The 17,071-nt window shown below is 41.3% G+C and overlaps 1 protein-coding gene across 4 annotated transcripts in view; it reads right to left on the bottom strand.

Moving 5' to 3' along the window:
* Nucleotides 1-14,934: 14,934 nt before the first annotated feature.
* Nucleotides 14,935-17,071, bottom strand: part of slc38a9 (solute carrier family 38 member 9) — a 48,314-nt gene continuing 46,177 nt past the window's right edge. For all 4 annotated transcript variants that reach the window (XM_039780006.1, XM_039780008.1, XM_039780007.1 and 1 more), the window contains one exon: nucleotides 14,935-16,539. In XM_039780006.1, the coding sequence (XP_039635940.1) occupies nucleotides 16,374-16,539 (166 nt within the window). In that variant the 3' untranslated portion in view covers nucleotides 14,935-16,373. The remainder of the gene's footprint in view (nucleotides 16,540-17,071) is intronic.

Below are 17,071 nucleotides of genomic sequence, written 5' to 3' on the forward strand. Positions count from 1 at the left end.
CTATGCTGTCTTTTTTATTACTTTTTCGACATACTATACTATCACTTTTTATCACTTCTTTCAACATACTATACTATGACTTATTTCGACATGCCATACACTTACTTTTTTATCACTTTTTATGATATACTAAACTGACTTTTTTATCAGTTTTTTTCAACATAGGTAAGGCAAGTCAGCTTTATTTGTATAGCACGTTTCAGCAACAAGGCAATTCAAAGTGCTTTACATAAAACATGAAAGAGCAGTTAGAAAACGATTAAAAAACAAATTAAAACATTAAAAGACAAGAATAAAATTGACAGTGCAGTATAAGAAATGAAACATTAAAGAGCAGTTATAGAATGTCATACAGTGTCGTCAATGCAACTTCAGTCTAACAAATGAACAGTTATTTAAAGAAAGGCAACATCAAAAAGATAGGTCTTTAGCTTTGATTTAAAAGAACTGAGAGTTGCTGCGGACCTGCAGTTTTCTGGGAGTTTGTTCCAGATATGTGGAGCGTAAAAACTGAATGCTGCTTCCCCCTGTTTAGTTCTGACTCTGGGGACAACAAGTAGACCTGTCCCAGACGACCTGAGAGGTCTGGGTGGGTCATAGTGTAGTAGCAGATCAGAAATGTATTTTGGCCCTAAACCGTTTAGTGATTTATAAACCAGCAAAAGTATTTTGATATCAATTCTTTGAGGCACTGGAAGCCAGTGTAAAGACTTCAGTACTGGAGTGATGTGATCAGGCCCGGATTGGCTAATCGGGAGCACCGGGAGAATTCCCGGTGGGCCGGTCTGGTTGTTTGGTTGGAGGGCCGGTGTTCAGGTATGGCACTGGGTTGAAATCATAGTTGAATATTATGGATGCTGTCCCTATGCTGCCTGCACTCGCAGCCCACTTTTTGTATTTACAGTATTTATTTTTTCTTGCAGCCCACTCGCAGAGTGCAGCCTGGTTAATGATGACCTATTTATGTTCGAGTCCTCCGGCAGCACCTTGCTAAAACAACAACAACCGTATCGCACACAAGTCACTGGTGCTTGTTGGAGGATGCCACCGCGACAAACAAAAGCTGTTTTAAACGGGTAATAGAAAGCGCAAAACGGCACTGAAAAAGCGTCAATTTAAAAAGTAGAGCTCAAGAAAGTGACGCGGCCAGATGAACTTTTTCTATTTTTAGCAAAACGCCAAATGAAGACGTTGAGACGGGTAAGCTGAGTTAGTTAGGAGAAGTGCCTGCAAACCAGCGTTTATGTTTATGAATAAAACTTGTTCTTGTAGCTCCGCAGCAGCAGCTAGTAGGCCTACTAGTCCAGTTTGCTGCTAACAGTGACAATGAAGAGCCAGTAAGGTTACCAAGCAGCAGCTATATGAGCCCAGAACTCCAGTTTGGGCAGGTAGGGTTCATCATTGACTGAGTATTATAAGAATTAATAAGAGTGTGGTGTTGACCTGCTCTATATGAAAAATGCCCTGGGATAATTAATGATGCCAGATGATTCGGCACTACCATAATGACACTGACTTGACTTGATCAGAAAGCTCTGTAAAAAGGAGAGATTTGTGCTGAGAATTATGACAATTTATAAAATGTGATTTAGTGTCAGAAGCAGAGCCAGTAATGTGCATTAGGGATAGCTGCTGTCAGTGTGGATGGCACATCTACTGTAAGCTGTTGTATCACAGTGTGTGAACAAGCAAACATGATCAGATTAGCTACAATATGATCACTTTTTATGCCCAAATATTACTTGTGACCCATTATGAAAGTTGTATGAAATATTCAAAGGAAAAAATAGATTATGGTGTCATTAGAAAGTGCAATACAATGTATCTTGTTCTTTATTTAATCTGTGATTACTTATTTGCACAGAAACAAATTCTGATATTGTTCAACATCATTGGGTTGTTGTTAAGATGTTAACTTTTCTAATAAATCTACATTGTGAGGCAACACTTGGAAATAGTGATATTTAAAAAATACACCGAATTACAAGGATGTAGAGGACAGGGCGCTATTGCAGACTTATATACTAAGGTTTTGTTTAAATTTTGTTAATATAGTCATTCGTGAAGTAAAGTGGGCCAGTCTAAGGCATGAAAATCCAGGGCTGAAAATGAGTCCCAATCCGGCCCTGGATGTGATCCACTTTCTTGGTGTTAGTGAGAAATCGGGCAGCAGCGTTCTGAATCAGCTGCAGCTGTCTGATTGATTTTTTAGGGAGACCTGTAAAGACACCGTTACAGTAGTCAAGTAGTCTACTGAAGATAAAAGCATGGACAAGTTATTCCAAATCCTGCTGAGACATAAGTCCTTTAACCCTTGATATATTTTTAAGGTGATAATAGGCTGATTTTGTAATTATCTTAATGTGGCTGTTAAAATTCAGGTCTGAGTCCATGACTACACCAAGATTTCTGGCTTTGTCTGTTTTTGTCTTTGTCGTTTGAAGCTGAGTGCTGACTTTTAATCGTATTCCTCTTTAGCTCCAAAAACAACCACCTCAGCTTTTTCGTCATTTAACATACATACTATACTATGACTTTTTTATCACTTTTTTCGACTTACTATACTGACTTTTTTATCACTTTTTTCTGTCGAAAACATATTATGCTCTGACTTTTTTATCACTTTCTTTCGACATACTACACTGTGACTTTTTTATCACCTTTTTCGACATACTATACTTTGACTTTTTCCGACATACTATACTATGACTTTCATCACTTTATTTGGTAAACTATTCTGTGAATTTTTAGCACTTTTTTCAACATACTATACAATGACTTTTTTCAACATAGTGTACTATGAATTATTTTAAAGAATATTTTTCTTTCTTTATTTCAGAGTGGACCGCCGGTCTGATTAGAACCCCGGCCGCTGCAAAGGCCTCAGCCTACATGGGGCGCACACTCTTACTGGGTGAGCTAGAGGTCGCCCCTACTATGACTTCAACACTTTTTTCGACATACTATACTGACCTTTTTATCACTTTTTCAACATACTATACTTAGACTTTTTCCAACATACTCTACCATGACTTTTTTTGAAATACTATACTATGACTTTTTCATTAAAAAAATTCAACACACAATTTTATACCATGACTTTTTTTTTAAGATTATTTTTTGGGTATTTTAGGCCTTTATTTTTTTTTTATAGGACAGCTGAAAACATGAAAGGGAAGAGAGAAGGGGAATGACATGCAGCAAAGGGCCGTAGGTCGGAGTCGTACCCGCGGCCACTGCGTTGAGGAGTAAACCTCTATATACGGGCCTGTGCTCTACCAGGTGACTTTATCACTTTTTTCGACATATTATGCTATGACTTTTTTTTCAGTAGGGGTGTTTATTCAATAAACATTGTGTTCATGTTTTAATTTAGTGAATCATGTTTAAGCACAATTTAGGCCCAGCAACCTCAGAGACGAGACTTTGTCCTCTGTGTCAGAGAGACAGAAAGTGCAGGTTAAAAGATATCTTTAGTTGAACAATGATAAAGTTAGGGAGATGTGAGTGAGCTCACGTAGGGAAGTTAGCCTAGCAAGGTGTATCCTGTCACTGAGCGGAGAAGTTTCTCTTTGAGACAAAGCTGAGATAGAAAATTATGATTGATATAAAGCTATAAAAACTCACAAAAATGATTAAGTATGCCGAATAATAGTCATTGTGCCTGTCTGAGTATAGTATGGTGAAAAAAGTGTGTGGTGGTTTTATGGTTGCCATTTCACTCTTTATTTTATCTATTGAATTAGATGTAAAGGTCTTTACTTGCTGACTGCGTGAGCCCCACAGCGGCCTCAGTACAGAAGAAAATGTCAGACGAGGACTCCAAGAAGACACCAGAGATTGTTCAAGTTCACTCTATGCAGATTTATTTGCAACAGTTACATGTTAACAAGTAAACCGAGCTGCCGCGGATACATCAACTGTCCCCAGGTAATAGACAGTCGAGAAGACAACTGAAGTGTCATTCAACATGCAAATACACACACCAAACTTAACTTAATTTACACTATAGGGGCCCCTTTTAATTAACCTGGGCTAGGCAGGCTTGTATCCACCCGTACCAATCAGCTAACTCTCACCCAGCTTAACCCTGAGACCACGAGTCAATTACTGTTGCTGTAGCTTTAAAACCCACTAAAAGCTTGCATATATAAACAGTAAATATGCCTACAGACACAAATAGACAGGACTACACAGAAAACATGAGTGACCACTTAACTCTCAGAGTTCTCAAGACCCTCTCCCGGGGTCTGAGCTTGTGGCGCTGGTCCGACCTGGCTCATGTGCAATCGGAGCATGTGTGGGTTACGTTAGTCCAGCACTGGACTAACGGAGCGGCTGACAGAGCTGTGGAATAGGCAGCCCTAACCTGCTGCCAACGGACCACCGCCTACAACCGGTAACAAGCTCCGCTCCCCAGAACACGATGCCACTCACTCTGCTTCATCAGTTCAGCGTCTCAGCAATCAAGTCCAGCAGAGACTGATCACTTCCCAGGGTCTCTGACAGCAGCAACAATGTGGATCAGGTGAACCTTATTAGTCTTTGATTAGTTGTCACAGTCCTCACAGACAACCACCACCCAAGTTTACTACACTCTTCCCCCCCTTTACGACGTAGACTCGCCCTCGCGTTACATTGACGGCATATCATAATCCCGAGACCACATGGGTGGCCTCCGATGGCGAGCCGGACGCCTCTCCTGCGAAGGTGACCCTCCAAGAGCCTCTTCTCCGGTAGGGTTCAATACCAAGCCCTCTTGACTCTGAGGGTGAGCTGAGGCACTGGTCCCAGACCCTGGAACTGGCGGGGGCTGGGGATCTGTATAGCTCCCCAATGAGGCACCTCCAATAGTGTCTCCACTCTCCAACATCAGTGCAGCTGTAGGGTGGATTCCCTTTTCCGGATGTTCATTGGCCTCCAACTCCAACCCTCTTTTCCCTGGGGGCGCCTAAGTAGACTGAGCCCGCCGATGGTGAACCCAGATCGAGCCGTAGGGAACCTCCGCTGGACTTTGGGAGTTGGATGGTTTTTGATGGGTATACGCCATGCCCCTTTCAGTGGCCGATGATTCTGGCAAGGAATAGAGAAAAGGTTTCATTCTATTGAAATGCACAACAATTTCTAGCCCTCCCTCAACCAGTATGACTCGATATAGCATTTCTGTCACCCTTTCTAAAATCTGCTTTAATGACTTGTCCCATCCATTTACATCTGCAGCTAACTCAAACTGTTCGGCCCAATCGGACCATTCACCCACAGGTCCGTTAAACGTCTCAGGCATAAAGACTAGGCAGGGGGGTTGGGTGAGACTATTCCCCAGGGAAGCTACAGCGGTGCTGGCTGAAGGACTACTAGGGGGCTCAGGGCCCAATCCATCAGGGGCTGGTGGGTTATTCTCAGGTTCTGACATTTAGTATTCCCTTTAAAAAGAAAACCAACAATTTGTTCTACAACTAAAGTCAATCCCACCACTACCACCAGTGTAATACACTTTAAGTTAGGTAAGAATTTAGCCACTGGAGGGCGGAAACACTATGCTGCCACCACCTCTGATTAACCGGTATGATCAGGAGTCAGACCTGAGAACTAACACCCAACACTAATGTAGAAAAATACAGGCTCTTTATTTAACAATACATAATTCATAAGGCAACAACAGTTTCTTTGTGGACAGGACAAAGACTGGTCAAACTGTAGCGTATCAAGTCTGTCCTCCAGCTAATCAGCCCCCTAAGTAGCACAGCAAACCAAACCAAAACCCCCTCTCCCCCATGCAGGTAACCACATTATGGTATTCAACATGCAAATACACACGCCGAACTTTGCAAAGGGCATTCAAGCACACTTAACTGAATGCAGTACACCGCACACTTGTTTTCACCACAGATCAGCAGACTTTACTTTACACTATAGGCGCCCCTTTTCATTAACCTGGGCTAGACAGGCTTGTATCCACCGGTACCAATCAGCTAACTCTCACCCAGCTTACCCCTGAGACCACGGGTCAATTACTGTTGCTGCAGCTTTAAAACCCACTAAAAGCTTGCATACATAAATAGTAAATGGGTGATTCTTTAACTATGGTAGTTTTCTTGTCCCTGGATGACATAATAAGGGTCTGTTCGACCCATCTGGTAGCGAAGAGGGGCTGAGACTCAGAGCTAAATGGAAAAATATGCACCAAACAAGCCACTTTGAAATTTTGCTGTTTTCATGAATACAAACGTTCTGTGATTTTGGGTGAGATTTCTTTTGGCACAGCTACCAGAAGACTTACAACTTTCAGAAAGGTTGCTCACGTCACATCTACGTCTTCAAGTTCAGTAACGCTCAGCGCTCACCGGAAAAGTGCTTCTAATATCCTTCACTGGTCTCCGTCCAGAGACACGGGATCTGTTGGTCCAGTTTATATATGTCTGTGGGAAAGACAGGTTGTGGTGGAAATGGCATTGTTCGTGCTAAACAGCAAATTATTTGGGCTATAATACTAAAACTTTAATGTAAAAAAACATTAATAAATTATGTTAAGATAGTATGGAAGTATTTTATTATTACAATATTGTTGGTAAATAACAGAACAATAGATAAGTAAGTTTGACATGATATCTTGGCTCTTTCTTTAACATGGCAAGCAATACCACAGCACAGAGGTCAAGATCATACAGAGAAAGAATAAATCCAGATCCACTTAAATATGCAGAGTCCCTCAAGGACAGAGAAAGATACCTAAAGAAAAAACAACAAGGTGTTTTTAAATCTGTGACAGAAATGCCAAAAAGAGCACAATGAAAAATGAGAAGACAGTAGCGAATTTCTCAACAAAACATACGTAGGAAATTGAAAATGGTCTCAGCAGTGAATAGTTTCATGGCACATACAACACCACCACAATCACCAGACAACATGAGTATTAATGCAGAAGACAGCCCTGAAACACCTCAGCTGTGTGAGCCTACACCAGAGAGAACTCCATAGAGGAAAAGAGGAATAAAAAAGGTTGCAAAGGCAAGAGCAAAAGGTGTACCTTAATGACATTAAAGAAAAGCTTGAGGATGGCCTCAAAAAAGTTGAAAAAAAACTAAAAAATAAGTAATTGACTTAGGAAGAGCCACGGGGACCCTAGAGTCACCTAAAATGAAAACAAAGCAACAGATGCAGCAAGGAAGCAAGCAATTAAGGAAGACATTCCTATTCCATAACACCATTATGTAAGAAATCAGAAAAAAGTATCAGAATGTTGACAATCGTAAAGCTCGTCAACTGATCTCTAAACTTGTGGCTGGCAAGATCTTAAAAAAATATCGCCTGGTCACCATGGCCAAGAAAGAGTTTGGATTCTCTACAAAACTAATCAGGACCAACATGACCAGGGCCGATAAACTCAAATACACCCGCAAAACACAACGAAACAGAGAAGAAGTGAAGGAAAAGAGAGCAAGGTTTTTAGAACACAACAATAACAGTAGGGCCACTACTGGAAAGAAAGAGACAATTACAAAGATGAAAAATAAAATGCAAAAGCGGTTCCTGGTGGATTCTATGCAGACACTGCACAGACACGAGATACGAGAATCCTGAAGTCAGACTCTCCTGTGCAGAGTTTTGCAAAAAGCGACCCTTTTGGATTGTTAAACCAATGATCAAAGACAGAGACACATGTCTGTGTAAGCCACACTCAAACATACAGTTCATGGCAAACAGACTGTTCTTTCACAAAGTCATTAAAATGTCCAAAGTCACCGATCTCATGTATTCAATTGCATGCAAAAATGTGACAAAAGAATGCATGTACAGGGAGTGTCTGGATTGTAAAGACCATGAGCTCCAAACCTCTGCCTTCGATGCTGGGGAGCAAACCTGGTGGTGAATGGAGAAGCTATGTGGAAGAAAGAAAAAAAAAATGTTTACCACACAACGAAGGAAAAAGTACATTGGACTTTGAAGACAGTGTTGGATGAATTTTCAGACCAACTGAAAAAAAAGATGGGAAAGCACATTTATAACATAAAACAACAATATCTGTCTTTGAGAGCACTAAAAGAAAAGATTGACGAAGACAGTATTGTTCTACAAATTGACTTTGCAAAAATTACATGTGCAATTTTAATCCAAGCTGTCCATTTTGGCGATTCCCACCAGCAGGTAAGCCTCCATACTGGTGTGGCTCACACTAAGAATGGTGTTGTGTCTGTTTGCACCATTAGTTCCTCAATGCGCCATGACCCACCTGCAATCTGGGCTCACCTCAAAAAAGTGCTTCCCTACCTCAAACAACTAAACACAGCTGCAACCACCCTGCATGTCATAAGTGATGGCCCAACCACTCAGTATAGGTCAAAAAATAACTTTTTTTCCTAAGCAAAGTACCATATGAGCTGGGATTTCAAAAGGTGACCTGGAATTTTCTGGAGGGCGGACATGGGAAGGGCCCAGCTGATGGAATTGGTGCAGCTGTTAAGCGCCAGGCAAGACTCGTTTGTGGCCAAGGGCATTGACCTTCCAACTGGAAAAGTGTTGTATGAACAACTGCTTAACCAGCCATCGACTGTCAAGTTAATGTACTTCACTGAGGGGGAAATTGAAGAGATGGATGGTCTCCTTCCTGATGACCTGCTGACCATCAAAGGAACCAGGCAGATACGTCAGGTATCACACATGTCACCTTTGTAATGAGAGTTTAAAGGTCCCATTCCATTAAAAAATGTCACTTTATAAGGTTTTTTAGCATTAATATGCATTCCCCCAGCCTGCCTATGGTCCCCCAGTGGCTAGAAATGGTGATAGTTGTAAACCGAGCCCTGGGTATCCTGCTCTGTCTTTGAGAAAAATGAAAGCTCAGATGGGCCAATCTGGAATCTTCTCCTTATGAGGTCATAAGGAGAAAGGTTACCTCCCCTTTCTCTGCTTTGCCCGCCCAGAGAATTTGGGCCACCCATGAGAGAGAGAGAGACATCATGGCTTTCAAACGAGCAACGAGCAAAGTGGCAGTTGGTCAAGGCCACATCCCCCCCCCCCCCCCCCTACCCCACCCCCCTCTCCTCCTCAATAGCTACAGACACATAAATGGCACATACTAAGGAAAGCTCATTGTGGGACTGGCTCTAGTGGCTGGAATTCTGCACCAAGGCTGAATTTCTGGAAAGAGACTTCAGATACAGTATTAGGGGACCACTAAGGTCTATATAAAAGAGACTTCAGATACAGTATTAGGGGACCACTAAGGTCTATATAAAAGAGACTTCAGATACAGTATTAGGGGACCACTAAGGTCTATATAAAAGCATCCAAAGAGCACCATGTCATGGGACCTTTAACATTTTTCAATTTATATCTCCACAGTGTTTAAATGCATTTTGTTCTTTTAGATCAGGGGTGTCAAACTCATTTTCACTAGGGGCCACACTGGAAAAAGAGAGTCACACCAAGGGCTGGACATGTAGAGTTTATTGACGTGCTTTTGTTACTGCATGTCACCTTTTTGTAAATTTGTTGCTTTTTCCCGACATTTTTGTATGCTTTTTGTCGCATTTTTTGTTGACACAAAGCCCTACAAAAGTCATCAAAGGAGTTCCTTCTGTGGGAATTTCTGAGTCTCAGAGTCGGCAAATCTGCCATATTCTGCTTTGAATGTCACGTAATTGCAGTTTAAAAAAACACTTTCCTGTGTTTTTGGTTTGGCGCACGACTAGGTGGGCCAAAATGTATTGTGAACCCAAATTGATATACGGGCCGGATCTAAATCTACAAGGGGCCGGATTTGGCCCGCGGGCCTTGAGTTTGATACATGTGTTTTAGATTGTCTCTACAAGACCGGGGGAGATTTCTTGGCGAGTTCTCAGCTGCTTTTGTGCAGATCCCCATCCTTGCCAGTGTTTTGGTCTCAAAAAAGTCGACATACTGGGAGCACAGAACATGGAGACTGCATTGGGATCTTACCAGCACATCTCAACCCATCATAGACCTGCATGAGGGACTGATTGGAAGTTGGTGTGTGGTACAGTATGATGGGGATCCTTACCCTGGCATTATACAGGATGTGGACCCTGAGGGTTGTACTCTGGTGAGAACCAGGGACGGACTGGGACCAAAAATCGGCCCTGGCATTTTGGCCCAGACTGGCCCACCACATAAGATCACAAATAACTTCTGTCCTTGCACTCCCCTGAATATGTATACCAACTAGAGTGCGGATCGGGCCGCATTTTTCTGTCCTAGCCCGGCCCGCGTCCGACAGAGCAGTAACCGAACCTGACCCGAGCCCGACAGTCATTAAGATATTTATGTCCATGCCCGACCGAGCCCAACACAGTTGAAATCTCATTTTTTATTTATGACACATGTACATTTAATGAGTAAACAAGAATCTGTGAGAGTTGACACATTAAATACTTCAATAGGCACGTCAGCCCACCGGGAAAGTGCCTGGTGTGCCAGATGGCCAGTCCACCCTTGGTGAGAACCTTGAGTCATATTGGCAAAAACAAGTTCTTCTGGCCTATGAGAGACAATGTTATTTGGTACCGGCCAGAAGATGTGATCAGGCTGGTCCCAGAGCCTCAACCAGTAACAAAGAGGCATGTGATGGTGGAGCCAATAGTTTGGGAGGAAATATGCTCTGTTCTTGACCATGAAACATAACTGAACCTCTGGCCCATATGCAAGTTTGACAGATACAGTATTCAGCAAATACAATGTCTATTTAGTCAGATTCAACTTAATCCACATGATTACGTTTGACAGAACATGGATTTACGACATAACACACATGACTGTAACGTTTAAGTACAGTGTTTTCTCTAGTTCAGTATATATATATATATATATAGCATATAAGCATATACGTTTTCGATTTCAAAATAGAATGCCTATTTTATCTGTTATTCAACATTCTATTCAACTGGTTATATTGAGGTAATGATAACATAAAGGGTTTGCTCTAGTTTGTACTAGTTTGCTCTAGTTCTAAAGCAGTGAAGAAATGATTTGCTGATTTTTGACACAAATTCATGTTTTTTCATTTTTTGGATTGTTATATCATTTATCATTTCATTTATCATTTATTGGTGATATGTTTTGTTCACTAATGCTGTTGCTTATTGATTTGCTCTGGTTCACCACATAGAGCAGTAGAAAAATAGTTTTTAATTGGAAGTTGCCTATCTGTCATTTCCGCCACACACTGTCTCTTCCGCCATGCCATGTCATTTCCACCACAACACATATTTTAAAGTAAAACATAAAAAATATACAATCAAACCAACTATATTCAGTGGTGTTGATAATTGTGCAGTTAGGGGTAAGATATGTGTATACACTTAGAAATACATTTTTATTTTTATTTTGAGCTATTATAAGTAAATGAAATGTTCCAGTCACCTATAGTTTTAGGTGTTTTTTTTGTGTAAACATTTCTGAAAAATAAATAAATTACAAATTTGAACAGAGATGTGTGAACTATTTAATCAAATATGTTTATAACAGAAGATATTTAATTATTTTCTCTTAAAAACATGTTTTGTTATGTGATGGAAATTATCGTTTTCTTGGACTATCAGATAAAAATGGGAAAAAATATATATTATTCAATACAAATCATCACAGCCAACTTGAGGGAAGGTTTCTAGACAGATTGAGAAACCAACTGATACTAATGTTTTTATTTTCTGAAACTGTCTAGCTCAAAGAGTAGGCCTACCATAGTTGAAGAATTACCCAAATAGGCCTACAGACACAAATAGACCGGACTACACAGAAAACATTTGACAGTCTATTTATGAGTGACCACTTAACTCTCGAGAATGTCAAGACCCTCTCCCGGGGTCTGAGCTTGTGGCGCTGGTCCGACCCGGCTCACGTGCGATCGGAGCCCGTGGGGTGACGTCAGTCCAGCGCTAAAGCAATGGAGCGGCTGACCGGTGTCAGACGTCCACAAACAGAGCTGGAGAACGGGTCGCTCATCGACCTATCGCAGGAATTCTATTCAGAGTTGTTCTGTCTTTAGCGCCGGCAGCCCCAACCGGTTGCGAACGGACCCCACCCCTCCCGTGAGTGCAATACAGCTGGCTTGGTCGGGCAAACACCCCCGAAACTCCCCCAGAACACGATGCCACTCGCTCTGCTTCATCAGTTCAGCGTCTCAGCAATCAAGTCCAGCTGCATCACTTACCAGGGTCTCTGACAGCAACAATATAGAACAGGTGGACCTTAGTCTCGCATTGCCAGACCTTCGGTGGACCTTATTAGTCTTTGATTAGTTGTCACAGTCCACACAGACAACTACCACCCAAAAAAAATCATATGAGACAAAGAAATGTAACTGTTGGGACCAGTAGTTGTGTTAAACCTAATTTAGAACCAAAAGGCCTCGGATTAAACTGGCCTCTGGAGACAAGACAAACATGTGGCACATGTGGACACAGACAAAGAGATCTTGGTCTAGCTGGAAAACCCACAGCCCTTTTCACCAAACTACGAGGAGAAGAGTCACAAAATGTCTCCAGGGAGGGGACTGCAGATAAGGTTTGCACCTTCCTGTAACTTTGATTCTCCCATTGGTTCAGCGGGACCATAAAGACAGCATGGGGCTTTAAACTATAAAACCCTCTGACACACGAATGTCTTCCATTGCAACCCCGTTGCTGCAGGGAGCGCGCAACCGCTTGTGCAAAAATACTTCTGGACAAAGAGGATTTAGTTCTGAAGAACACTAGGCTACTGGATCCTGTAAAACGCGCACCTCGTGTTTCCAAAACTGCAGAAGAGAAAACGTTTCTCTACCAGAAAATCGGATAACAGTGAACACCGCTTTTCTTTTCCTCTCATCAAAGTCGACATAGCTCCCCTCCTTCTGCCCTTTTTGGAGGGAAAGTTTCTCCGTGGCCGGTGACGAGTGACACAGACCCGTTCGGTTTTTCCATGGAAGCCTATGGACTGATGGACTACATACAGTAAGGCTTAGTGTTCTGGGCAGAGATATAAGAAAATATGTTTATTAATTTGTAAAGGCTAATGTTGCCATTGTTTACCATTAATGTGATAGATTAATGAGCGCTGGTGTGCGTTTGATTTATTAATCTATGATTGTGACCGCTGACTCAAATCTATTTCTGTGAAAGCACCACTGATCAAGATGCACGGTTGATATGTTGTGTTGAATATTGCAGCTAGCTTGTTAAAACTGTAATTGCTACCTGCTAACTCCCCTTTCACGGAGTTTTAGTTATTGCACTGAGTGAGATAATCAGGTTTTCCAAAGTGTCTTTCTTTTTTTAAGGGGCTTTCTTTCCTCTTTCACACTCACACACACACACACACACACACACACACACACACACACACACACACACACACACACACACACACACACACACACACACACACACACACACGCCCAAGTGAACAGCGAGTCACGTACATCGAATAGCTACACAGCTAGCACATAGCGAAGTAGCTAGTGTGTCCCTCTTTTTCAGCAACACGTTAGTTTGAGAGCTAACTTCGGTGGACAAAAAGAACGCAAGTGACTAGCTTAGTCACGTTGTGTTGCAACGCAGCCCACTACCGCCCTCTTGAGGCTAAATAGCGTTTGTGCAGCTACCACCTAGCCTAACAGCTAGCTAACAGCTAATCTGGGACGTAGCCTAGCAACCCCCTGGTTTCGTCAGGTATTTTTAAAGGGAACACCACAGAAATGAGACGGTTTCACAGTTTGATTATTGGTCCCTGATTCCAGGGTGGTGCCCCATTTTGATTGTTTGTTGATTTCATAGTTATTAATAACCATATTCATAACTTTATTAATATTGATAAAACATCTTTGATAATTTGCCAATGATTGAATCTGTACACCTACGAATTCCCAACAGTAACAAATCCTCACATTTGACAAGCTGGAATCTATAAAAATTGGGCATTACTGCCTGAAAAATGACTAAAATGACTAATCCATTATCAAAATAGTTGACAATTATTATTCTGTTGATTGACTAATAATTTCGGCACTAAATAGCTAGCTTGCTTTCATCATACTTCAAGTACTTGTAGGCCTACAGGCCAGAACTTTCTCTATGCCGTGCCACAGACCTCCATCAAGACGGTAGGTTTTGGCGCTTTTAATGGGTCACACAGCAACACCTGTTGGGCAGTTTTCCTAATTTTCTCAGATTTAGACAATTCTAAGCATTATTCAATTTTGGAAGATTTAAAGCTATAGCGCATAGTTTCTGTCACCCCCATGAGGAATTCTAAGTTATGTCGGCGCATCCACATGATACAAGCCTTCCTAGAAGAAACATGATGGACTCTTCTGCGCGGGAAAGTCACCGTACGCAGTTGTGTGGAGCTGATAGCCTTAATTAGCTTTGTAGCAACTCATTTGATATTGGCTTGAATGTAACGGCCGTTAATTAATATCTAAAAGTTACACACTAAAGCTTTTTTTTTTTTAATTAAAAAAAATAAAGTCTTTAAAAAAAAGTCAGAATTCTGAGACAAAGTCTTAAAAAACAAAACAAAAAAAATTGATTCATAATTCTGACTTTAAACTCAGAACTCAAATACATTTTTTCACATGTGGCCCTAATCCTCTTCCATATGACCGTTAACCTGAGTTCTGATCCATACTGTTAACCTGTTCATATTCTGGGCATTGTGTATACTCTCGAGGACTCCGTGGGTCGTCAGGAGGCTTGGACCCCTTCTTCTTCTTCATTTAATGGCAGGCTACAAACCAACTTTTAGGTGTATGCAGGCTTGTGGACACCTTCATAACTGCTTGCAGTTCTAGTTTGGATTTTCATTTATTGTTAGTTATGTTAGTTATACAGTAGCACTATATATATTTGCACTCTTTCCTACTTTGTACTGCAACAATTTCCCTCGGGATGAATAAAGTTCTATCTTATAATTTGATTGAAGAGGAAACTACAGTTCTTATAGATTGATATGGTTTATTTTCACGCACTTATTCCCTTTGTCTATCCTATCATTAGTAAAATACAACAAATTAGACAGTATTTAGAAAATAGGCATCATGTCAAACATGTAAATCTGCACACTGCTCATTAAAATTAAAACATTGTACCAAATGTTTCTTCCAAAAAAATAAGCACACAACATGGCTGTTCTCCAATAACATACAACATAATCACAGTTAGTAATAGGATTCCCTGGTGTCAGCACGACACAACTCCATATGATCATAACATCCAGCCGTAAAGCTTCACGTGTAACAAACTTAAACCTGCAATAACAAGTTGTGAATGCAACGTTGACACATCATCACCTTTTAAGTTCCTTATTTCCACATCCAGCAGACACAGAACATGATCATTCACTTGGAGCAGTGTCTCTGTCCACCTGATGAATGATATTCCAATAGTCACTCTCTTGTTAGTTGTTATTGGTCTCCACCAACTCCTGCGGAAAAAGGTCTGGCTGCCAAATCCTCCACCTTGTTCACCAGCTAGTTTCTAACAGTCTGTCTGCATTTTGGTGCTGAGCACTCTGAAATCAGCTGCCTGCTGGGCCTAAACAGACGCTGTGAGAGCCGCGAGAGTAAAAAAGAAAAAAAAGAGCTAAAACTCACCATGAAGTTCTGAAAAGCTGAGGGCAGCTGCAGATTCAGTTGATAATTCTGTCGGTTCATCACTAGGAACCTCTCACGGTGTCATCCATCCATTAATTATTATTATTATTATTATAGAATGGATTATGTCTATAGAGTTAATGTTTGATTGAGATGCTGTTTGAATCTACATAAAAACAGACCTCTAATACAATAGCGTAAGAAGATGCTCCCCTGATGGTGTTACAGCTCAAAAGTGACCCCATGTTCCAAAAGTTTGTGCCAGCTCGCTGCTCAACTTATCAATAAGTTTCAACACAGTTTACAGTGTGTCTATACAACTTGGCTGGACAGGTCTGAGATCAGTCTAAGCAGGAATAATCAACAGTATCACGTAGGAAATTATCTAAATGAAAGCTTTTATCATAGCAATACTTTTGGCTGGATTGCATGTAGAAAATTAAAAAATAGATAATGTAATCAAACCAAGACATTGGATTCCTGTTATTCTCCTGAAACATAAACCTTTACAAATCACACTAACTCTTACTACAGGAAGTGTGCGATATTTAATATCTTCTTTTTTATACCATAGAAACCGACAATAAATCGGATTAGCTGGAGGCTGCGGACGTTCATCTGGGCGTTATTTTTGTGGCCATGACATGCATGGGATAAAACACACTGTGCGGTTAAGCACTCCATTATTCTACATTGAATTTCAGAGATTCCCATGTGAAATTTCCATCCCATCTGTTTTTTTTCTTGCTTCTGATTGGTTAGGACTCTGTGTCTGACTGCTTCTCTACATGAAGAACTGAGCCAGCAGGTTGGCCATGCCCAACAGGATCAGGAAACTGTGGAAGATGGCTGACGGCCAGCGGAGCAGCCCCTGCCTTCTCAGGGAGATCATGTGGACTAAGGCAGGGAAGACAAACACTAGAGCCAAGCCACATGTCGCTCCAGAAAACCTGCACGGAGACAGAGTTAACATCAGTACAGTTTATGTAGGATATATTTACATAGTACAGTTTCACAACAGCTAAACTAGTGCATTTAACTTATGACTTAATTTACATCCTAACGACAGCCCTAAAAAATGAAATGCTAAGTCTGTAAGGCTGCGTTCACACAGCCTGCGTTTGAGCTGTGTTTTGAGGCGGTGTGAGAGTCCCGTACAGGAAACAGGAAACATCACTGCCTCTATCTCTGCCACGAGAAAGTTTAAATACACCAAACACAAGCTCTGAACGGCCCGGGAGTTTGGATTATAGCTGAATGTTTCCTGCAACAATAAAGTTCTCTCTCTCTCTCTCTCTCTCTCTTTCTCTCTCTCTCTCTCTCTCTCTCTCTCTCTCTCTCTCTCCTGTGAAATAAAGCTGCCTTCAAGTGCGGTCGGAAACGTCAAAATCTATAAACGATCTGACGGAAAACAGTAATTGTGAAATATAAAGTCTACTAGTGCTTTGTTGGGGGGTTTAGGAACATAACAGGACGTCACAC

The sequence above is a fragment of the Perca fluviatilis genome, chromosome 17 (assembly GCF_010015445.1).
Source record: "Perca fluviatilis chromosome 17, GENO_Pfluv_1.0, whole genome shotgun sequence".
Taxonomy (NCBI): domain Eukaryota; kingdom Metazoa; phylum Chordata; class Actinopteri; order Perciformes; family Percidae; genus Perca; species Perca fluviatilis.